At 37.5% G+C, this 25,404-nt stretch overlaps 1 protein-coding gene and 1 non-coding gene across 8 annotated transcripts in view; both read right to left on the bottom strand.

Annotated features, from left to right (window-relative positions):
- DPY19L4 (dpy-19 like 4) overlaps positions 1–25,404 on the bottom strand; it is a 96,691-nt gene that overhangs the window by 44,063 nt on the left and 27,224 nt on the right. For 5 of the 7 annotated variants that reach the window (XM_066379150.1, XM_066379144.1, XM_066379149.1 and 2 more), the window contains 7 exons: positions 23,919–24,042; positions 15,699–15,833; positions 12,298–12,429; positions 12,105–12,203; positions 10,083–10,156; positions 1,911–2,069; positions 524–643 (listed from right to left, as the gene is read on the bottom strand). In XM_066379150.1, coding sequence (XP_066235247.1) covers positions 524–643; positions 1,911–2,069; positions 10,083–10,156; positions 12,105–12,203; positions 12,298–12,429; positions 15,699–15,833; positions 23,919–24,042 — 843 coding nt within the window. The remainder of the gene's footprint in view (positions 1–523; positions 644–1,910; positions 2,070–10,082; positions 10,157–12,104; positions 12,204–12,297; positions 12,430–15,698; positions 15,834–23,918; positions 24,043–25,404) is intronic. The other 2 variants (XM_066379147.1, XM_066379146.1) reach the window with 2 other exon arrangements.
- Positions 9,535–9,668, bottom strand: LOC136401586 (small nucleolar RNA SNORA42/SNORA80 family). The gene has a single exon (XR_010750611.1). It is a non-coding gene; the product is annotated as a small nucleolar RNA SNORA42/SNORA80 family (small nucleolar RNA).

The following is a 25,404-nucleotide window of genomic DNA, read 5'->3' as shown; positions in this document are numbered from 1 at the left end:
TCTCTCTCTTCCCCTCCAGCAGCCAAGGCTCCATTGGAGCAAAGTTGGCCTGGGCGCTGAGGATGGCTCTGTAGCCTCTGCCTCAGGCGCTAGAATGACTCTGACTCTGGTTGCAACAGAGCAACGCCCCAGATGGGAAGAGCATCACCCTCTGGTGGGCGTGCCGGGTGGATCCTGGTCGGGCGCATGTGGGGTCTGTCTGACTGCCTCCCCGTGCCCAACTTCAGAAAAATACAAAAAAATAAATAAAAAAATTTTAAAAATAGTTTAACAAATGTATTCTTAAAAGTTTCTACCTATTACCATTAGGAAGGACTTTTTTTTTAATTTTTAGAGAAAGGATGGGAGAGAGACAGAAACACTGACTTGTTGTTTAACTTATTCATGCATTCCATGGTACCAGGGATCAAACCCACAACGTTGGTGATCAGGATGATGTTCTAACCAACTGAGCTACCTACCTGCCCAGGGTAGAAAAAACAGTTCTTTATAAAAACAAGTAGATCAAATAAAGTACACTTACCCTTCTATAATCATTGCAAAAGAACCCAATAAAATAGTGTGAATCACATGATAAATTATTTCTGGCCGTTCTCCAATTTGTCCATCTTCAAGAGTAACAGTTTCTTTAAGGGACTCACCACTACAGAAAAGGAACATATTTTTTACTAAAATATATATTTGGAAAATCAAAGATGTTAAATTTCTTGATAAAAGGAAATACAGATAGTTCTTAAAATTTAAAAATATATTCTGCTAGTCAAATATTAACTTTCCTACTTTCCTACCTCCAAGTCTTTGAAACTGGCTTTTAGAACCTGAATGTAACTGACTCAGTGAAGACTAAAAATAAAAGTTCAGAAATATAACTAAAAAGTACTTTAGGCCTGACCAGGTGGTGGCGCAGTGGATAGAGTGTTGGACTGGGACTTGGAGGACCCAGATTTAAAACCCGAAGGTCGCTAGCTTGAGCATGGGCTCATCTGGTTTGAGCAAGCCTCACCAGCTTAAGCTCAAGGTTGCTGGCTTGAGCAAGGGGTCACTCGGTCTACTATATCCCCCCCCTTCCTCCCCCCGTCAAGGTACATATGAGAAAGCAACCAATGAACAACTAGGGTGTCACAACAAAGAATTGATGCTTCTCATCTCTCTCCCTTCCTGTCTGTCTGTCCATATCTGTCCCTCTCTGTCTCTGTCACAAAATAAATAAATAAATAATACTTTAGGATCCTTTCTAAGATTAATTATCACTCGACTAGTGATTGGTAAGTCAATATACTTAAATCATAATGTAAACAACTAAGTTCTCAAAATCAAGACCCTACATGCAACTTCCTTTCAAATATAATAAATAAATATACTTAAAACTAGTTAAACTTTATAATTTAAAATCACTTATACACCTGACCTGTGGTGGTGTAATACATAAAGCATCGACCTGAAGTGCTGAGGTTGCTGGTTTGAAATCCCGGGCTTGAACAGTCAAGATACATATGAGAAGCAACTACCATAAGTTGATGCTTCCTGCTCCTCCCCCCACCTCTCTCTCTCACTCCACTCTCTAAAATCAATCAATCAATCAATGAATAATATCACTTATACTACTAGCTTCATTGATGCTAAATAAATTACTTTAATGGTAAGTGAAAATCTAAGTTAGTAAAACAGTTTTTGAAAGTTTATCTGATTATTTAAATATTATTTCTACACTAAATCTGGACATTACATGTTTAGATATATGAACTTAAATTTAAATTTTATCTGGTTAACATAATTATGTTTTACATACTGATGGAGAATAAAATTAGAAGCTCTAAAACAATACAAATATTGGAAGAATATTAAAAATAAGTATTGTTATATAATTCAAAAATATATTACTAATGTGATTGATTTTCATAGATACTTACTTAATTCTCCTAAAAATAACTTGCATCATAGAAAGAAAACAAATAATTAACACTAAAATATAGAAAGGTAATAAAGAAGACTGTGTCAATCGCAAAAAAAAGTCTTGAGATGGTGTCTGCAGGGATTCTTGACATAGGAGCCAATTCATTGTAAAATTCCTATAGAAGACAAAAAGCATATTAAAATAACAGGTGTTTTAAACTACTGACAATAAAAGCACTTTTTATTTCATTAGAAGCTTTTTTTTTCTGTGACAGAGACAGAGAGAAACTGAGAGAGGGACTTATAGGGACAGACAGACAGGAAGGGAGAGAGATGAAAAGCATCAATTCTTCATTGCAGCACCTTAGTTGTTCACTGATTGCTTTCTCATATGTGCCTTGACCAGGGGGCTACAGCAGACCGAGTGAACCCTTACTTAAAACCAGTGACCTTGGGCTCAAGCTGGTGAGCCTTGCTCAAACCAGATGAGCCCATACTCAAGATGGCGACCTCGGGATTTTGAACCTAGGCCCTCCGCGTCCCAGTCCGACGCTCTATCCACTGCGTAACTGCCTGGTCAGGCTCATTAGAAACTTAGATAAAAGAAAACATATTTCTTAAGTCCATTCACGTATAACAGCCACATCCTACCCTTTACAAATGAAGATAATGGCATTAGTAAACTCTCCCCAACGAATTGTTCTAATAAATGTAAAACTGTTGCTTTTTGCTACCAAGTACTTTACCATCTCTAAAGCCCATTACAGTTTTAAGGAAGTTTCACTTTTTATTTTTATCTGGAAGATAACCTCCACATCTGTACTATCCAATATGTTAACTACTACTAGGTATATTTGGCTATTAGCACTTGAAATGTGGCGAATACAAATGAAGATATAATTTAAGTACAAAATACAACCTGGATGTCAAAGATAAAAAATAATAAAGAAAGTAAAAATATCCCAGTAATTTTTATATCACTTACACATTAAAAGATTTTTTATATATTTTATTAAATAAAAAATTTTAGATGTTATTTATTCATTTTTAGAGAGAGAGGAGAGAGAGAGCAAGAAGAAGGGAGGAGCAGGAAACATCAACTCCGTATGTGCCTTGACCAGGTAAGCCCAGGGTTCCAAACCACCGACCTCAGTGTTCAGGTAGATGCTTTATCCACTGTGCCACCACAGGTCAGGCAAAATATATTACTAAAATTAAATTCACTTGTTTCTTTTTACTTTTTTAATGTGACTACTAGAAAATTACTTATGTGGCTCACATTATTAAACAGCCCTGATTGATATTGATTAATGTAACTCAACTGGGACATCTTGTAAAAAGAGGTATCTAGCCCTAGACAGGTGGCTCACTGGATAAAGTGTTGACCTGGTATGCCAGAGGTTACAGGGTTGACCCCGTTTGTCCCCCAGTCAAGGCATGTACGAGTAGCAATCAATGAATACACAACTAAATAAAACTAAGTGAAATGAGTTAAGTTTTCTCTCCCTTTTTTTCCCTCCCTTCCTCTCTTTCGCTAATCAATGGGAAAATTTTTTAAATAAATAGAGATACCTAATTACCTAGACAGAAATCATAAAATATCTGCATTCTTACTCCTAGTTCATCTCCAACTTCCATTTCATCCTTAATCCCTAGTCCTAGGGGAGGAGGTAGGAGATGGAGTGATGTTCAGGGTGCTCACGGACAGATGGAGACTGCCTACTTCACTAATCACTGGACTTAGAATAAAAGGCTAAAGTTTCACAATGTGTAAAACAGCAATACAGCTGTATCAAAGAGGCTGCCATCAAAATATCCTGTATCTACAACAAATGCACCTCTTTTTAATATCTGCCTATTAAAGTTGTTAATTCATAAAGGAACAATTCAAATCCCAATTTAATGAGTTTTCTTTTCACATCCCCTAGTCTCAACCTTACCTTCCCAACATTCTCACAGCATTTTACTTATTCCTCAATTATAGCCCTTAATGCAACCTGCCATATGTTAGTTACACTGTAGTCATTTTTCCATCATCCAGAGTACCTAGCCAAGTATCCAGCACATCCAACAAATATTAATATTTCTGTAATAGTTCCTAAAAGTCTGTCTCACCAGAAATGTTTCCTGAAATTCTAGTGAACTCCAAATCCTAATATCCAATGGACTCACTTGATCATAAAGCATTTACTATTTAAACCACCCAAGTCATTAATTATATAAAAACTATCTAATGAGATGGCAATGTGTGTGTGTGTGTATGTGTGTGTGTGTGTGTGTGTGTGTGTGTGTGTGTGACTGAGACAGAGAGAGGGACAAGCAGACAGGAAGGGAAAGAGATGAGGAGCACTGATTCTCTGCTGTGGCACCTTAGTTGTTATTGATTGCTTTCTTTTATGTGTCTTGATAAGGGATAGGGGAACTACAGCAAAATCAGTGACCTCTTGCTCAAGCCAGCAACCCTGGGCTCAAGCCAGTGACCTTGGCCTTCAAGCCAGTGACCTTGGGTTCAAGCCAGTGACCGCTAGCACAAGCTGGTGAGCCTGCGCTCAAGCCAGCTGAGCCCAAACTCAAGCCAGTGACCTCAGTGTTTCAAACTTGGGTACTCTGTGTCCCAGTTTGATGCTATATCCACTGTGCCACTGCCTGGTCAGGCTCAAATGGTAATATTTTTAAGGACAGGGGACATGTCTTATTCTGAAAATATAGAGCATCACCTTGTGAAGTAAACCTAGTACCTGGCATGCTGAATACAGGGGCACTATATAACCCAGGGGTCAGGAACCTTTTTGGCTGACAGAGACATGAATGCCACATATTTTAAAATGTAATTCCATGAGAGCCATACAATATGTTTAACACTAAATACAAGTAAATGTGTGCATTTTATGTAAGACCAACATTTTTAAAGTACAATAAGTCTCTGAATTCTTTTTAATAACGTGGTTATGCTGTTGCTAACCAACGATGAATAAAGTACTTCTTAACACCAACGCGGCTTCTGGTGCTGCATGGTTTTGCTGATGGCTTTGTAGTCTGGTTAATACGTGGTGAGGTTAAGCTTCATGCAGGCGTTGAGACTTCCATCCGTTAAACGTGATCATAGGTTGGTCTTAACGTTCTTTAGATGTGAAAAGACTGCTCACATGCATACGTAGAGCCAAACATTGTCAGTACAGTAATACTCACATGCTGCAGTGTGTAGTATATGACGGGAAGCGCGTTCCAAGTTTTGACAATCAGCTGGTCCGCGAGTTGAAGTTTTTTCATTTCTCCCCAAGTGTTTGCTTGTCAACTCTGTTTGCTGTCGTGCAAGTCTTTCCAAATCTTCATTCAGTGACTTGAACTTATTCACCCACATGTCAGAGGCCTTCAGGTCAGCAGCTTGTAGCTCAAAATCTCTGATGGAGACACTGGGGATGTAACTCAGGTTGGTGCTGTCCACTGTACACTCGTGTGGATAGGTGATGAACTTAAAAAGATGAGTGCACTCACGAAATTCTCCAAAGCACGCTTTGAATGACTGCAGATTAGATGTGAAGCCCGCTAGCTGCTGGAGATCAAGATGCTGAGCAGGGTCACTTGCTGTGCAGCATCTTTAAACTCTCCCAGTTTTTCAAAGTGTAGTAAACGACCTGTTTCGATGTCAGCGATGAAGAGTTCCAGCTTGTTTTCAAATGCAAACACTGCTTGTTGAAGGGATAAGACTGTATTTCCAACACCTTGCATTTCACATGGAGCTGGTTCAGATGTTCAGTCAGGTCCACAAGATAGTAGAACTTCAGGAGCCACTCAGTGTTAGCTAACTCAGGACACTCGATGTTTTTCATTTCAAGAAAAGTCTAGATTTCGCTCAGACAAGCTGCGAAATGGCTGAGCACCTTCCCTACTGACAACCAACGCACATTGCTGGGCAGAAGCAGACCAGGATAATTATTCCCAACTTCATCCAGCAGTGTTTTAAACTGGCGATCATTTAAAGCTCGGGCAACAATAAAGTTGACCACCCGAATGACCAGCGACATCACCTCACCAAGCTGCTTGCCACACATCTGAGCACAACGCGCCTCCTGATGTAGGATGCAGTGAAAATTTAGGATGGGTCTCTTTTCATGTTCACAAAGAAGCGCTTTGAATCCTCTGTTTTTCTCACCATGCACGGAGCACCATCAGTACACACTGAAATAAGTTTATCCAACAGTAGATTTTTTTCTTTAGCGAACTCAGTGAAAGACCTTGACTAGCCTGACCTGTGGTGACGCAGTGGATAAAGCGTCGACCTGGAAATGCTGAGGTCGCCAGTTCAAAACCCTGGGCTTGCCTGGTCAAGGCACATATGGGAGTTGATGCTTCCAGCTCCTCCCTCCCTTCTCTCTCTCTCTGTCTCTCCTCTCTCTCTCTCCTCTCTAAAATGAATAAATTTAAAAAATAATTAAAAAAAGAAAAGATTATTTAAAAAAAAAAAAAGAAAGACCTTGACTAAATCCTCCCCTCTTGTTGTCTCTTTCATAGGCAAAACAGCAAGACTTTCCTCACATTGTGTGTCACCGACAGCATACCTTGCAATCACGCTGAACTGGGATAAATGGCTTACGTCTGTTGACTCATCCAAAGCGAGAGAAAAGAATGGTGCTGCATTTATGTCCTTCACTTGTGTTGCCTCAATTTGATTTGCCATCATGATGGTATGATCGTGAACAGTTCTTGTCAACAGAGGTATGTCTTTTATTCATTTGATTATCTTGTCTTTATCCAAAAAGTCATCAAAAAGTTCATTGGCAACATCAAGCATGAATGTTTTGATATACTCCTCATCTGTGAATGGCTTTCCGTTTCTCACAATTGCTAAAGCACCAGCAAAGCTAACCGAATTCCAGTCAACTTGGGTCCAAACACGGAGTTGCTGCTGACTAGCTTGCGCTCTGCACAGTAGCTCTTGACATGCTTTCTTCCTGCTGTCCCCCACTGGATATTTTGATGCAAATGTAGTATGGCATGTGTCGAAGTGCCACTTTATATTTGACCGTTTCATCTATGCAATTTTATCATTGAATATTAGACACACTGCAGAACCTGCTCTCTCCACAAAGGCGAATTCCTCTGTCCATTCCAGCTGAAAAGTATGATACTCCTCATCTTTTTTCGTTTAGCCATCTTCTTTGTCAAAAAGGTTTCTGTAATTAGCTAGCTGACTACTTGATTAAAAAGAGGGATGTTTACTTCCTGACCTCACAACAACCCGTGTACATTATGCAATATCCAATAAAAATTTGGTGTTGTCCCGGAGGACAGCTGTGATTAGCTTCAGCCACCCGCAACCATGAACATGAGCAGTAGGAAATGAATGGATTGTAATACATGAGAATGATTTATATATTTAACGTTATTATTTTTTTTATTAAAGATTTGTCTGCGAGCCAGATGCAGCCATCAAAAGAGCCACATCTGGCTCACGAGCCATAGGTTCCCAACTCCTGACATAACCAATGAAGAAACACTGAACAAAAGCGACTCTTATCCTAGGCTCATCCTAGAGTCTCCCAAGGTTAAATAGAAAGTCAGTGAAAAGGGCAGATAATCATGAAGGTCTACAACTAATTTTTATTAATTGCCCGTTATGTGTCAGGCCTACACATACCTCTCAGAAATACATGGGTATGTATCTTTATGGAACACACGGCCTTTTAAAGGATCCTTTCATTTTAGACATACATATATAACTTACACTTCAGTAGATTTCTTCAGTGTTTAATCCATATCAAAAACTTTGTTAACTGTGCCCTGGCTGGTTGTCTCAGTGGTAGAGCATCAGCCCAGCATGTGGATGTCTTGGGTTCAATTCCCGGCCAGGCACACAGCAGAAGTGCTCATCTGCTTCCCTACCCTTCCTCCTCTCCTTTCTCTCTAACCTCTCTCTTCCCTTCCCGCAGCCAACGTTCCATTGGAGCAAGTTGGCCCGGGCGCTGAGGATGGCTCCATGGCCTCACCTCAGGTGCTAAAATGGCTCTGGTTACAATGTAGACAACGCCCCAGATGGGCAGAGCTTCGTCCTCTAGTGGGCTTGCTGGGTGGAACCTGGTTGGGCATATGCAGGAGTCTGTCTCACTGCCTCCCTGCTTCTCACTTCAGAAAAATACAAAAAAACCCCAACAAAACAAACTTTGTTAACTGTGATATGTCTCAACATGAAATTCCATGCACAGTATCTAAAATCTCATGTAATCATAGCAAGTGATAATAAAGTTCTAAGTTATATTATATTGACTATAGAAATGTGTAGGTAAAATATATGTCCCATTATGCAAAAGGCTGTCAGTACATAAAAATCATCTATTTCATTCTAGGTTTTAAAAATGCACTTAACAGCCTGACCAGGTGGTGGCGCAGTAAACAGAGCACTGGCCTGGGATGCTGAGACTCCAGGTTTGAATCCCTGAGATCGTTGGCTTGAGCACAGGCTCATCTGGCTGTAGGGTCATTGGCTTGAGCATGGGATCAACATAATTCCATTGTTGCTGCCTTGAGTCAAAGATCACTGGCGTGAAGCCGAAGGTCCTGGCTTGAGCAAAGGTCACTGGATTGAGCAAGGGGGTCACTGGCTCAGCTGGAGCCCCCTGGTTAAGGCACGTACAGTATAAGAAAGCAATCAGCCTGACCTGCGGTAGCGCAATGGATAAAGCATTGACCTGGAATGCTGAGGTCGTCAGTTGGAAACTCTGGGCTTGCCTGGTCATGGCACATGTGGGAGTTGATGCTTCCTGTTCCTTCCCCACCTCTCTCTCTCTCTCTAAAATAAATAAAATCTTAAAAAAAAAAAGAACGCAATCAATGAACAACTAAAGTGCCGCAACTACAAAGTTGATGCTTAGATCTCTCTTCCATCCTTTTTCTCTGAAAAAAAAAAATGCATTTATCAAACAAAAATGCCACAACACTATTCTTTAATTTACAAAATCAGTTTCTTATTCATCCCACTATTACAAGATTCATTGCTATGAAATAAATATCTTACTGCCTACCTCTTTTCTATGCCCATACCCTTTTTAATGTAAACATTGTGCTGATGTGGTGGTTAAATTACCTTGGTTCTTTATTCATTTTAAATCTTTCATTTATTCTGACCTTAGATGATATCATTGTTCCTCATCAAGGAAGAAAGTAACCTCAAAACACTTTGATGCTATTGAGGTTTAAGTGTATCAAATTTCTAAAAGACCTAAATGAGAACTTTTTTTTTTTTTTTTGTATTTTTTTTGTATTTTTCTGAAGCTGGAAACGGGGAGGCAGTCAGACAGACTCCCGCATGCGCCTGACCAGGATCCACCCACATGCCCACCAGGGGGTGATGCTCTGCCCATCTGGGGCGCTGCTCTGCCCCGACCAAAGCCATTCTAGCGCCTGAGGCAGAGGCCATAGAGCCATCCCCAGCGCCCGGGAAAACTTTGCTCCAATGGAGCCTTGGCTGCGGGATGGGAAGAGAGAGACAGAGAGGAAGGAAAGGGGGAGGGGTAGAGAAGCAGATGGGTGCTCCTCCTGTGTGCCCTGGCTGGGAATCGAACTGGGACTCCTGCACGCCAGGCCGACGCTCTACCACTGAGCCAACCGGCCAGGGCCAGAATGTGGTTTTTTTTTTTCTTTTTTCTCTGTGCGACCCACTTCAGTGCCTGCAGCCTATGGGCAGAGGCCAGGCAATGGTTCAGGGCCATAGTTTGTTCTGGCATGGGGCACTATGAGAGACCCAGGGGAACAGGCCTGTCATAAATCCAAACCCATGCATACAGGGCCAAAACTTTTTTAATGAGAGAAAATATTAATGTCAGATTTCTTCTAGATCAGCAGTTCTCAACCGGTGGGTCGCGACCCCAGCGGGGTCGCCTAAAGCCATCGGAAAATACATAATGCATATCAGGTATTTACATTCCGAATCATAACTGTAGCAAAATTACAGTTATGAAGTAGCCACCAAAATTATTTTTTGGTTTGGGGTCACCGCAACATGAGGAACTGTATTGCGGGGTCATGGCATTAGAAAGGTTGAGAACCACTGTTCTAGATACAGTATATAAAATTATTTATTTTCTAAATGGTATTTAATTAGCTATATACTTCCTCGTTTGATTATTTTTGTTCTTCACCTTCATCTTCTAAGTGATACAAGAGTAGGTAAACTTACAGAATCTATAACTTACTTAGTCATATTTATTCCAAGTTTTACTTCAAGGAATTTCAGCATGTGCCCATTTTCTTTGTGTGGTACAAACGTCTGTAGGGGAAAAATACTAGTTATAACAAAGAACAATTAGCTATTCTTACACAGAAAACACAGCAAGACTAGGAAACAAAAAAATATAAATGAGCCTGACCAGGTGATGGCACAGTGGATAGAGCATCTGCCTGGGATGCAGAGGACCCAGGTTCAAAACCCAGAGGTCGCCAGTTTGAGTGTAGGCTTGCCTGCTTGAGTGTGAAATCATGAGATCATAAACATGACCCCATGTTTGCTGGCTTGAGCCCAAAAGTCACTAGCTTGAAGTCCAAGGTCACTGGCTTGAGCAAGTCATCACTGACTTGGCTAGAGACCGCTCCCCACCCCATCAGGGCCCATAGGAGAAAGCAATCAATAAACAACTAAGGTGCCACAAGGAAGAATTGATGCTTCTCATCTCTCTCCCTTCCTGTATGTCCACTATCTCTGACACTCTCTGGCTAAAAAAAAAAATATATATATATATACACACACACACACACACACACACAAAATATATATGATATATATACACACACACAACACATACATATATGTATTTCATATATATATACATGAAATAATGCATGATATAACTGTGAAGCAAGGAGATCTAGTGGCATAAATCCATTGTATTACTTTATACTAAAGCATAAAACTGTAATGGGGTTGTAAGATTTCAACTTTATCCCACCTGGCTTAAGTAACTTACCCACTTTTCCAATCAACTTTGACTCATCACAATTTATTCCATATATTACTTAATGTTAATTGCAAAATAATATTTTATTTTTATTTTTCTTCCTTATTTTTTGTTTTTAAATAATTTTTTATTTTTCAATTACCACTGAAATACAATATTATGCTATACAGTGGTACCTTGAGATACGAATTTAATTCGTTCTGTATCCAAGCTCGTAAGTCAGTCAACTCGTATATCAAACTGCCGATACTGGACCAGAGCGCAACCGCGCCAACTAGCGGCAGCTTCCAGAATCATAACTTGTATCTCGAAATTTTGCTTCAATCTCGAACAAAAATATGGACTGAGTTGCAGCTTGTATCTTAAAAAAATTCATGTTAGTCTGTTCGCATCTCAAGGTACCACTGTATTAGTTTCAAGTGTACAACCCAGTGAATAGACATTTATATAACTTACGATGTGATCACCCCAATAAATCTAGTATCCACCTGACAGCATACATGGTTATTATATTAACTATATTTCCTATGCTATACTTTATATCCCTATGGATATTTTATTCTTTATTTTTTAATCTATTGTGTTGACATGGTTTCAAGTGTCCCTCTCAATATATCACCATCTACCCACCACATTGTGCTCACCCAGCCCCATGAAAGTCTCTTTCCACCCCAATTTCTTCCCACTTTTTTCTCCTCCCCCTACCAGCCCTCTTCCCTTTGGCTATTGCTATTCTGCTGTCTGTATACATGTGTTTTAAATATAACCCCTTTTTGGCTAATCCCTTTACCTTCTTTGACTAGATCAAAGAAGGTGAAGGGGTTAAAATGATGACATTTTAAATTAAATGGAAAATAAAGTAGATGAATTTTTATTTTTAAAAAACTTTATTTATTGAGTTTAGAGGAAGAAGAGAGACAAAGGTGGGGGAAAAGCGAGAAGCATCAGATCATAGTTGCTTCCCATATGTGCCTTGGACCAGGCAAGCCCAGGGCTTCAAACCAGCCACCTCAGTATTCCAGGTCGATGATCTATCCACTGTGCAACCACCGGCCAAGCAAAGTAGATGTATTTTTAAAGTATGTCTAGAAAAGAATCATAATCCTATTTTCTCACTTAATATGCTAGGCATTCGCATTGGCAACCAAATTTTACTTTACAAATTCTATTATCTTGCTATCTCATTACTCATTAAAATTTACTCCACTATATTTCATTATTTAATTTGTTCTGCTACATGAATCTCAGACACAGAGTACTTACCTTCATTATAATAGTCAATGTCACGGTCAGAGTCCACACCAAATAAAAATTAATAACTTTTATTATTTTAGCTATAAAAGTTCCTTTCTTCACATTTATCTGTCAGGAAAAATCAAATGAACAAAAATGTGAGGTATAAAAAATTAACAATTAAAAATTCATCATAAAATTATAAAAAGGCAATTCTAATTACCTGAAGGTGCTTAACAAGCATTAAGGCTACTACTAAGCTTAATAAAGGAGATACCAATAAAGCAGAATTCTCAAACTGCAGTAAATATCCCAGAAAGAGAGAAAATAAATAGATTTTATAAACTTCATGAACCTGTTGAGACAAAAATAAAATGAATAAGAATAAACTTTATTGTACATATTTTCATTAGTCTTATTTGTTATTAAAATTCATCAATGAGCCTGACCTGTGGTGGCGCAGTGGATAAAGCATCGACCTGGAAATGCTGAGGTCGCCAGTTCGAAACCCTGGGCTTGCCTGGTCAAGGCACATATGGGAGTTGATGCTTCCAGCTCCTCCCCCCCTTCTCTCTCTCTGTCTCTCCTCTCTCTCTCTCTCTCTCTGTCTCTCCCTCTCCTCCCTAAAAAATGAATAAATAAATAATAAAATTCATCAATGCAACATCAAACTATATAAATCCAAAATCATAATCTTTAGCAGCAGTTCCAATAAAATATCAAAATATACTGCCATGAGGCCCTGGCCGGTTGGCTCAGTGGTAGAGCGTCGGCCTGGCGTGCAGAAGTCCTGGGCTCGATTCCAGGCCAGGGCACACAGGAGAAGCGCCCATCTGCTTCTCCACCCCTTCCCCTCTCCTTCCTCTCTGTCTCTCTCTTCCCCTCCCGCAGCCGAGGCTCCATTGGAGCAAGATGGCCCAGGCGCTGGGGACGGCTCCTTGGCCTCTGCCCCAGGCGCTAGAGTGGCTCTGGTCGCGACAGAGCAACGCCCCAGAGGGGCAGAGCATCGCCCCCCTGGTGGGCAGAGCATCGCCCCCTGGTGGGCGTGCCGGGTGGATCCCGGTCGGCGCATGCGGGAGTCTGACTGTCTCTCCCCGTTTCCAGCTTCAGAAAAATACAAAAAAAAAAAAAAAAAAAATACTGTCATGAGATGTATGTAGCATCAGAAAAAAGTATTTTTTCATTCGTCCATTTAACAGTAAGCACAAGAAAGTTAAATTCAATGTGCTAAGAGAAGATCTCCCAGGAAAGATGTCACCTGAAACCTATGTAATTTTATTAACCAATGTCACCCCAATAAAATGAACTAAATAAATAAAACCCCATCAATGCAAAATAAAAGGAAAAAATAAAGAGCAAGTAATGATTCCCAATCCGTGGAACCTAGACCACAGAGACATGTGAACTAAATAATAATATGGCCTATATATTTTTGTGTTATTTTTCTACAGGTCATATTCATATCTTTATTTTTTTTGTTGTTTTCAGTTAAATTTATTGGAGTGACAATGGTTAACATAATTAATTATAAAGGTTTCAGGTGCCCAATTTTATGACACATTTCTGTACTGTTTTATTTTTTGAGTGTGCAGTTGCTATTGTGTTTAATAATAAACTCATTTAAATGCTACCAATTTAATCAAATAAAAGTAAACTTGAATTTTGTGGGGGGGTTCTATGTCTTAGTAGATTTATTTTCTTTCTTTTGTGTGTTTGTGTTACAAAGACAGAGAGAGACAAAGAGAGGGACAGATAGGGATAGACAGGAAGGGAGAAAGATGAGAAGCATCAATTCTTCGCTGCGGCACCTTAGTTGTTCATTGATTGCTTTTTCATATGGGTCTTGACTAGAGGGCTATAGCAGACCGAATGACCCCTTGCTCAAACCAGATGAGCTGGCGCTGAAGCCAGCGACCTTGGGATTTCGAACCTGGGTCCTCTGCATCTCAGTTCGACGCTCTATTCACTGTGCCATCACCTGGTCAGGCAGTAGATTTATTTTATTTAATTCAATAGTAAAATAATTTAATCTATCATAAATTTAATTCATTTTAGAAAGGAAAAATTAAGACAAATACTAGGTATTGGGGGGGAAAATAAAAATGCAGAGTATTAAAAGTAAAAAGTAAAAAATAAAAAACAGAAAGAAAAAAATCCCTAACAGGCCAGACCATTAAAAAAAAAAAAGATATCTCACTGTTGGGAGGCTGAAGCAATAACTGGGAAATGGTACAACAGAATCATCTGAGGGCTGATAATGCTTTTGTTGTTGTTGTTGTTGTTTTTTGTTTGTTTGTTTTTTATGCTGGTTCGACAGTTATTGAGTTCCTTAGCTCCAAACTTAAAATCTGGCTTAGACAGACAATACATATATACTGCTCACAAAAATTAGGAGATATTTCAAAATGAATATAAAATGATAACATATCCCCTAATTTTAGTGAGCAGTGGTATTAAATACTTAATAAAGGTTTAAAATAAAGCAAAGAAATGGCAAAAAAGAAAAAATAAATAAACAGAAGGAACCAAATGTTGATGGGAACCTTTAATGACCTCTGGCAAGAGTATAAACTAATAGCCATTCTGGAGAAAGGCTTCGTATCTAGTTAAGTTGCATATGCACTCATCCTTTGACTGGTAATTTGTTATGAGGTAGAAATCTTTCTAGAGAAATCTTTCACTTATGTGACATGTGACATACCTAAAAATGCTCACGGCAGACATGAACAATGTACTGAAAAAACCCTAACTGTTTATCAATAATAGAATGTACAAATAAACACAGTGAATGAAATACAGCTCGATGTATCACCATGGATGAGTCTGAAAAGCAAATCAGGCAAAAGGACATAATACATTATTTACAACATTAGATAGATAGATAGATAGATAGATAGATAGATAGATAGATAGATAGATAGATAGATAGATAGATAGAAAAAAACATAAAAAGGGGGGGAGAATTAACAAAATTTGGACAGTTAGCCTATGTTGGGAAGGGAACTGGATGTGACTGGGAAGAGTTAGAGCAGCAGCTTCTAGGGTATTCCAAAGCTATACTTCTTGGTCTGGGTGGTCAAATATTCATTTTTCATCCTAATGCTGTATATACACTGTACATATACTCTTTTGTACATATCCTATATTTCACTTTTCTTTCTTTTTAAAGGAAAAAAGAAACAGAAAAAGGAGAAGTGGCTAGAAATGGGGTGGAAGAACAGGGTGACCTTGGTTAAGCAGATCATGTTTAAAGGAATTTTGAAGTGCTTCTAAAAAGGATAGAGATGAATTTAACAATCTTTGAGAAGGATAAATCAGAGCCTATTAAAACATCTGAAAATGAAGCTTAAAAGCTAAATGGTGGCCTGACATGTGGTGGCGCAGTGGATAAAGCATCGACCTGGAAATGCTGAGGTCGCCGGTTCAAAACCCTGGGCTTGCCTGGTCAAGGCACATATGGGAGTAGATGCTTCCAGCTCCCCCCCCCCTTCTCTCTCTCTGTCTCTCCCTCTCCTCTCTAAAATAAATAAATTAAAATAAATAAATAAATAAATGGTTTTAAAATACACTATAAAAACATTAATTCTCTGGATTTAAAATCACCATTTCAAAATGCCAAGATACCTTGTTACTTTGTTTCAGGGAAAAACTATCCAGCAAGAACAGAGACACTGCTTGAAGGAACAGGAGGTAGTGGCTGTACTCCCACATCATCATAAACATGTAAGTTGAAGCACTCATCAATAAGTAGCAAAACCTCTAGGGAAAACAAAGGAAGAAATTAAATATAAGTAAATTTATTACTTGAAAATCTATAAGGGTGTTACCTCAAAGTGGCAATTGTTATTGGATCAACTTTAATTTTTAACATCTTATTTTTAAATAACATAATTATTAGTAAATCCTTACATAAACAATAAAATCTTAAAGTAACTCACCTGACCAGTGGTGGTGCACTGGATAGAGTGTCAACGTGGAACACTGAAGTCGCAGGTTTGAAACCTCAGGCTTACCCAGTCAAGGCACATACAAATAATTCTCGTTCCCTCCCCCCGCCAACACCAATAAATGAAATCTTAAATAAGCTTCCATTTAATGAGTGTGTTTACACCTCAGCCTACTACAGTGGCCATGGAAAAAGTCCAATGCTTTTTATGTTTCTTCTCAGCAAAAGTGTAGCCTCACCTTTCCCCAAAGCTTGTACCATCAACCATATAAAACTCTTAGTTATTTTCCTCTGTGAATTAATTCAGAAGGATTTAATTGCCCTTGCCCAAAATATGTCTGGCTAAATCCATTTGTCCTTCCAAATGTCATCTCCCAAGTGATCCCTTAGTGAGAAACCAAGTCTGTGAGAATTCCACTGTCCCTCAGCGTATTTCTAACAACTGTCTCTACTTCCTATAGGGATCTACTTTTGCATTCCCAAGTCATCGGCCATGGTGTCAAATGACTTTATTCTCATAAGAACAGTAAAGGAAAAGGTCAGTTCAAGAAATCTAAGATATGAATCGTGTACTCCACAACTAAATTATTCAGACTCAGCTAACTACACTCAGTGATAAATTCTAGAGTCAGAAATACCTCAAGCCATCAACAGACACAAGAGTTTTCCAGCATCCTCAATAAGATTAAGACCAGAGAACAAAACATAAGAGATGAAAAATTTCCACTAGTTGGTCAAAGAATACCAACTGCAAGGCCCACATGGACTCAGCGATGTAGAACACATAAGCCTCTGTTCTTCCTATCACAACTGCTGTAAGAGAAAGTTCTGGAAATCTTCTAAAATGGAACAATCAGAACTGTAATAACCAAATCTGAAAACATCATTGCCAGAGAATCTATTGATAGTTAGAGAAGCCAATGAAGGCTCCGATCTAGACCCAGCCTAACTAACCTACTGGTCATTTGGAGAATACTTGAGGTATGCTGGAGAAAAGTTTACACTATAAGGAAACCCTTGCTAATTCCAAGGATTTATTCTCAAAACTATTCAGAGCATACAGTGAAAATAAGAGAAATACATGCCAAACACAATCTGGACAATTAGCTAAATGTTTTCTTTCTCTGAACATTTCAAAATTCTGTGTAATCTTGCCTACTGCTCCTTACTTTGCTTACTTCATTTTCAATTATGCCTTTATTATGAACCTTTTTATATGTACATATAATTTAAGTGACATATTAAATGGGTTTCCTTTTTGTTTTTTAAAACTTTTATTCATTTTAGAGAGGGGGGAGAGAGAAAGAAGGAGGAGGAATAGGAAGCATCAACTCCTATATGGGCCTTGACCAGGCAAGCCCAGGGTTTTGAACCAGCAACCTCAGTATCCAAGGTCATGCTTTATCTACTGTGCCACCACAGGTCAGGCTTAAACAGGTTTCAGTAATCAACCACAGATGTCTCTGGATGGCTCCAGAAACCACACAAAAGATCTGAGCATGGCTACCCTGATGTAACTGGAACCATGAGATCTAGCCTCAAGAATACAAAATGTGTGGTTAAAATATACATGTTGCTGGAATACTACTCAGCAATGAAAAGGAGATAATTAGTTTATAAGAATTTGCAAAAATAGTTTAGAGAATTCCATCACCCAGCTTCCCCTAATGACAGTATCTTTTTTTTTTAATTCATTTTAGAGAGAAGAGAGAGTGAGAAAGGGGGTAAGAGCAGGAAGCATCAACTCCCATATGTGCCTTGACCAGACAAGTGCAAGGTCTCGAACCGGCGATCTCAGCATTCCAGGTCGACACTTTATCCACTGCGCCAACACAGGTCAGGCCCCAATGACAGTATCTTACATGATTATAATACATTGTCAAACCCAGGAAACTGACATTGATACAATACTATTAATTCAGGTAGAGCTCTCCTTTAGATTTTAAAATACACGTGCATACACACACACATGTGTGTGTACATGCAGGATGGAGGGGTGAATATAACTGAAGGACTGGGAAGTTCTGGTTTTTAAAACATTGAATAAAGCTGAAGGGCAAAGAATATATCACGGTTAACTTGATTTGTTTTTCCTGCCATTTTAAAAATGAAAATCCTTAATGGTGTTATCCTTTTAATATCTGTATATAGATACTTTGCTTTTGTTGTGTACTGTTGAGTACCAGATGAGTGGCTAGTTATAAATAATCAAATAACTGATAAATACAATTTTCCCCCTTTATATTAACATTAACAGAGGAGGGAGGGAAAAGGGAGAATGTTATGAATACTTTGAGAATAGAGAAAGATAACTGTGGTTAAATAAAAAAGAAACAAAATACAACCTAGAAGAGTATAAGCTATCCTTGGATCCTTTCAAAAAGTACAGGCTCCTTGGCAAACAAAAGTGAACTGAACAAAAATACATTTTTTTACTGTATATCTATGTATACTTATAAATTATTTTACCATATATATAATATGTATGTATTACTTTTTTAATTTAAAAATGAGAATAAAATAATTAGAAAGAATAAATACATAACACAGCAATAATAATAAATGAATAAAATATCAAATACAGTATAGAATGGAAAAAAACAAGTTTATAACATTCCACTACCTTTTCTGAAACTCCTTCTTTTAAAACAATAATGATTAAAGAGATACTTAAATCTTTTTTAGGCAACAAAAATTTTGTTTTAGCCCTAGCCAGGTAGTTCATTGGTTGAAATGTCATCCCAATTTATCAAGGTTGTGGGTTTGATCTCTGGTCAGGGCACATGCAGGAGTCAACAAATAAATACACAAAAGAATGGAACAAAAAGTTTCTCTCTTTCCTCATACACCCTCCTTCCCTTCCTCCCTTTCTCTAAAATCAATAAACAAGCTTAGGCAGTTCATTTTGCTATAATAAACTCTTTTATTAAAAAATTCAGTACTGTTCTTCTCTTGGAGAAGGCTGCACAATCTAACAGAACACTAAATTACAGACACCCTGACTATTAAAGAAAATACTCTTATTCAGAAAGCTCTTTAGACAAACACAACAAAGGAAACTTACAAATCTGAAATGTGTTACCGTTATTTTACATAAAAAGAGAAATAGTTATAAAAAATGAAATTAAAATTTTGCTATGCTTAGAACATTTGTCATCATTAAAAGTAGGAGAGAACAGTGCATTTTTCTCAGATTTTAAGAAAAAACCGTAAGTGCATCATATTTCCCAGCCACCTGGGTTCAGTAAAAGCCTATCCTTGGTCCCTATGATCTCTTTGGCTAGCTAGGAATTCTTTTTTTTTTTTTTTTTTTTTTTTAGGATTAAAGAGTAAATTTATTTTTTAGTTGTCATAAATATAGAACTCGTTATTTTAATACTGTTTTTGGTCCCATTGCAACAGTGTCTTTTATTTCCTTTTGAAATTGGTTTTAGAAATAGTCCTCTTTCCTTAAAAAAAGATATCTGGTATGCTTTATCTCTTTAAAAATCTGTAAACAGAACAAGAGTACATGATATGGGTGTTAACTAGTGATCACTGGCTATTCTAAATGGTCATTAAAGCTCAAATTGTCTCTTTAGCAGATGGGTAACTATTAGCTAGGCAGAAGACCTGGAGTTTCCCTGATCATATATATATTTATAAGAAGTTGACCATTGCCTGCCCTGTGGTGGCGCAGTGGATAAAACGTCGACCTGGAAATGCTGAGGTCGCCAGGTTCGAAACCCTGGGCTTGCCTGGTCAAGGCACATATGGGAGTTGATGCTTCCAGCTCCTCCCCACCTTCTCTCTCTGTCTCTCTCTCCTCTCTCTCTCCCTCTCTGTCTCTCTCTCTCCCTTTCTCTCTCCTCTCTAAAATGAATTAAAAAAAAAAAAAATTTAAAAAAAAAAAAAAAGAAGTTGACCATTATATATTACAAATAATATATTTGTAAAGAAAGCATAAATGAGGCCTAAGCCAAAGAATCTTAACCAAAATAACCTTAAAACTGTGAATAGGCACATCTTTTTGATTGCTTCACTGAGAATCGGAGAGTATAATTTGGAGAAAGATTAGATCCCCTTCTAATTTAAAGAGCTAATAAGTTTTAGTTAAAGACTAGGACCTAATTTACAGAACAAATAATATAATTTGACAGTTAACAACTTATACTGCACAATGAAATCTTATTAACAAAATCTTAAAAAAATATTTCTACCTTTATGCATATATTTGGGTATTCAGGTTACTCTGGCTTTCATGTTGATAATTAAACCTCTTTAGCACATACCTTAAGAGTTTGTATTATATACCTATATATGTCTGTTAAAGGCAATATGTTTCTATTAGGAGGAAATAAAAAAGCTGAAGAAAGAACTGCAAAATTTTGATCCTTTGTTTTTTGAAGAAATTGAAGATCTAAAGTATAATTATAAAGAAGAAGTGAAAAAAAATATTCTTTTAGAAGAGAAGTTAAAAAAACTTTCTGAACAATTTGGAGTTGAATTAACTAGTCCTGTTGCTGCTTCTGAACAGTTTGAAGACGAAGACGGAAGTCCTGTTAATTTCCCCACTTATTAAGGGCCAACTATAACTGTAATTTTAAATTATTTAGTATTTATTAACCTTGTAAGTTAAAATTCCATCTGGAAATCAAGCAAGTCTCTGACCTCTGTGATTTCCTTTACAATACCTTGTACTTTAACCTAAATTTGAATTTTTAGTAAATAAAATTATATGAAATTTTAAAAATATTAGAAAAGTATCTATTTGATTTTTAAAGTTATGACTGTCAAATAGGTTGCACTACAGTAAATTTCTGTACATTCACGTTTTAAGTTTTTAGCATATCAGGGTAAACTAACAATTTCAACATTTAAAATTGGGGTTTTAAATATACTGACCTATTTGTGTGTTATGGTTCCTAAATTCTATATGTATCTATAATTTTATATATATGTGTGTATATACATGTATTGAGTTGGCAAGAAAGTAATTTTGGAATTGTGTGAAAAGTCATTTTCTTATACAAAAACTAAACTTAAATCAATTATATATTTTTCATTTTGTTCAATGACCTTTTGCCATCTTTCTTGCAGCTTCATGATTCCGCACTCATAGAAATTTTGGTCCTTATCAACCAAAAACTGAACCAAGTGCGATTTAAAGTCATTATCATTTGTGAAAGTTTCACCATTCAAAGAGTTTTACAAACTTCAAAATAAATGGTAATTAGATGGTGCCAGGTCAGGGCTGTATGGGGAACGTGACATCAATTCCCAATCAAACTCTAGTAATTTCCCACAAGTTACTAAAGATGTGTGAGGCTTTGCATTATTATGGTGGAACACAATTCCTTGGCAATCTGCCAATTCTGGCCCTCCCTTTTTCTTTGCTTCATCCACTTTCATTAGCTGTTGACAGTAAACATCTGAATTGATTGTCTGGTTTCTTGGAAGCAGGTCAAAATACACAACACCTTTATAGTCCCACCAAATTGAGAGCATGACCCTTTTTTTTTAAATGTAATTCAGCTTTAGATGTGGTTTGTGCTGGTTCATCACGCTTGGACCATTATCATTTTCAAATGATGTTACTCTAGATGACCCATTTTTCATCACCAGTGATGATTCTTTTCAAAAAAAGTGTCAGTTTCATTGCGCTTGAGATGCATATTGCAAATATTGATTCATTGTGTTAAGGGAATCTCTTTCAATTCATGTGCACCCCAAATATCAAGCTTCTAAGCAAATCCAAGACATTTTAAGTGATTTTTAGTTGTTGTGTGTGATACATTTAACCTCTCTGCAATCTCTCGAACAGTTATGTGACGATTCTCTTCAATTATGGCTTTGATTTGGTCATCAACTTCAGTAGGTCGACCAGAATATTGGTCATCTTTGAGTGAAAAATCTCCAGAATGGAATTTTTTTAACCAGTTCTGACATGTGCGTTCTGTTATGCAATCAACACCATAAACTTCACATATCTTTTTTGTAAGCCTCAGCAGCTTGTTTTCCTTTACGGAAATAAAAAAGTAAAATATGCCAAAAATGTTCATTTCTGCACTCCATGTTAAAAGTAACCCTAAACTAACAGCTACAAACAAAATTACACACAACTTGCTTCTCAAATAACCTGTGACTGATATCAAATGTCAAAAGAAAAAAACCATAACACTGACAGAAATGTTCTTCAAAAGAATTACGCCACTATGCGTGACAACCGAAAATACTTTCTTGCCAACCATATATATATACATGTATAAAAATAAGGCTGATATTACCCAAAGCAATATACAAATTTAATGCAATTCCCATCAAAATTCCAATGACATTTTTTAAAGAAATGGAACAAAAAATCATCAGATTTATATGGAACTATAAAAAAACCCGAATAGCCAAAGCAATCCTAAAGAAAAAGAATGAAGCTGGGGGCATTACAATACCTGACTTCAAACTATATTATAGGGCCACGACAATCAAAACAGCATGGTATTGGCAGAAAAATAGACACTCAGACCAATGGAACAGAATAGAAAACCCAGAAATAAAACCACATATATATAGTCAAATAATTTTTGATAAAGGGGCCAACACACAATGGAGAAAAGAAAGCTTCTTCAACAAATGGTGCTGGGAAAACTGGAAAGCCACATGCAAAAGAATGAAACTCGACTACAGTTTGTCCCCTTGTACTAAAATTAATTCAAAATGGATGAAAGACCTAAATATAAGACCTGAAACAATAAAGTACATAGAAGAAGACATAGGTGCTAAACTCATGGACCTGGGTTTTAAAGAGCATTTTATGAATTTGACTCCGAAGGCAAGGGAAGTGAAGGCAAAAATAAATGAATGGGACTACATCAGACTAAGAAGTTTTTGCTCAGCAAGAGAAACTGATAACAAAATAAACAGACAACCAACTAAATGGGAAATGATATTTTCAAACAACAGCTCAGATAAGGGCCTAATATCCAAAATATACAAAGAACTCATAAAATTCAACAACAAACAAACAAACAATCCAATAAAAAAATGGGAAGAGGACATGAACAGACACTTCTCCCAGGAAGAAATACAAATGGCCAACAGATATATGAAAAGATGCTCATCTTCATTAGTTATTAGAGAAATGCAAATCAAAACTGCAATGAGATACCACCTGACACCTGTTAGATTTAGCTAGGAATTCTTAACCCAAGATAGGCAGATTGTCAAAAGACTGCTATATTTCAGTTAATTTCAATATAATTGGTTACCTTTATAATCATTTTATATATTTAAAATCCTTACTCTGAGTTAGTGTCTATAAACTTCATCTGACTGACAAAAGGATTTATGTCAACAACAAAAAAAGGAAAACTCTAAACTGAGATAATCTCCTGAAGCTCAATAACATACCTATACCTCAGAAACAGAAGACTTTAAGATGAACAGAAAAATATGAAGTACTAACATAATAGTTAACATTGCTTGTCATTTCTAGTCACTCCTTCTATTTCATTAATACAGTGCTTCTTTAACTTGTGATGACTAATGGCCAACAGTGTTCCAGAAATGAGAGAAATGGGAAAATAATGAGCTATTTATTTTCAAAATAATATTCTTCATAGATTTTTCAAGTAATTGCACTAAAACAATTTAACATCGCCTTTCTCCCAAAGATAATTTACTGTCAATCAGATTGCAGAGTAACAGTGTTGTTTATAACAAGACTACCTAACTATATCCTTTGTTATGTAGTAACTAGGCTTCACTGAATTTAACTCAATATGATTAGCTTTAAAATTTTGTACCAGATTTGTAATATGTCAGAATTGTGAGAAATAAATTTGTATCTTACCCCACAAAAAATGATTTCTATGATTAATGAAATAAATCATAACTTGTGGCAAAAAAAAAAAAAATCTTACCTCTCCATAAGTATTTAAATTGCTTTTTAAATAGCCTGTAAGTGCAGCAACTTGGCATGCAAAATATGGTAGTGCCCAGTTTTCTCTTAAAGGAATGGAGTATTCAATTCTCGTTGTATCCACCCTAAAATAAATCACAGATGAAAAGCAAAATGGCAAGACATTATATTTGTGTACAATAGAACACAATTATATTCAATAGGACAGCGATTTTCAACCTTTTTAATCACATAGTACACAAAATTACTAAAATTATGTGGCACACCAAAAAATATTATCATTGCCAATCTGACCAAAAAAATAGGTATAATTTTGATTCATTCACACCAGTCACTGTTTGTTGAGTGCTGCCATTCTTTTACGTATTTGACAATCTAAGGGAAAAGAGATCAGTGCCCCTGACTAAAGTCAGGTATTGCATGTTTTAAAATTCTTGCAGCACACTGGTTGAGAATCACTGCAATAGGATACTACTTAGCAATAAAAAGAAACAAACTACTGATGTACTGATTGAGATTCATGTCTGTACATGAATCTCAAAATAATTATGCTGAGTGAAAAAAAATAAGACCAAAAAAAAGAGAGATGCTGTATGACTCCATTTATATAAAATTCTAGAAAATGCAAACCAATTTTTACTAACAATAAATTAATTTGTGGTTTCTTATTTCATGTGGGTCAATTAGCTCTATTCAACGACCATACTTTTCTAATTCCAGCTAGGCTTTAGAAAACTCACAATGGAGGCAGTAGTCGGATCAGAACAAACCTATCATGTGTACAGAAATAGAGAACAGTTAAAAATGAAAGAAAGAATATGATGAATTAGTTTAGTATAGGAAAACAGGCATTCGCTCTTTGTTTTGTTTTGTTTTTTGGTATTTTTCCAAAGTTAGAAGCAGAGAGGCACTCAGACAGACTCCCGCATGCACCCGACCGGTATCCACCCTCATGCTCACCAGGGGGCGATGCTCTGCCTAACTGAGGCATTACTACATTGTGGCCGTAACCATTCTAGCGCTGAGGTGGAGGCCTTGGAGCCATCCTCAGTGCCTGGGACAACTTTGCTCCAATGGAGCCTTGGCTACGGGAGGGGACGAGAAAGTCAGAGAGAAAGGAAAGGGAGAAGGATGGAGAAGCAGATGGGCGCTTGTCCTGTGTGCCCTGACTGGGAATCGAACCCAGGACTTACACATGCTGGGCTGACTGACACTCTACTGCTGAGCCAACCGGCCAGGGCCCACTCTTTTTTTTTCTTTTTTTTTTAAATTCAGTGAGAGAAGGGGAGGCAGAGACAGACTCCCGCATGTGTCCCAACCACTATCCACCTGGCAAGTCCAGCAGGGGCAATGCTCTGCTCATCTGGGCACTGCTCCATTGCTCAGCAACTAAGCTCTTCTTAGCACTTGAGGCAGAGGCCATGGAGCCATCCTAAGTGCCCAGGGCCAACTTGCTCCAATAGAGCCATGGCTATAGGAGGAGAAGA

Source organism: Saccopteryx leptura, chromosome 3 (assembly GCF_036850995.1).
Source record: "Saccopteryx leptura isolate mSacLep1 chromosome 3, mSacLep1_pri_phased_curated, whole genome shotgun sequence".
In the NCBI taxonomy this organism is placed as follows: domain Eukaryota; kingdom Metazoa; phylum Chordata; class Mammalia; order Chiroptera; family Emballonuridae; genus Saccopteryx; species Saccopteryx leptura.
Note: the sequence above shows the minus strand (reverse complement) of the source record. Positions and strands in the feature narration are given on the sequence as shown.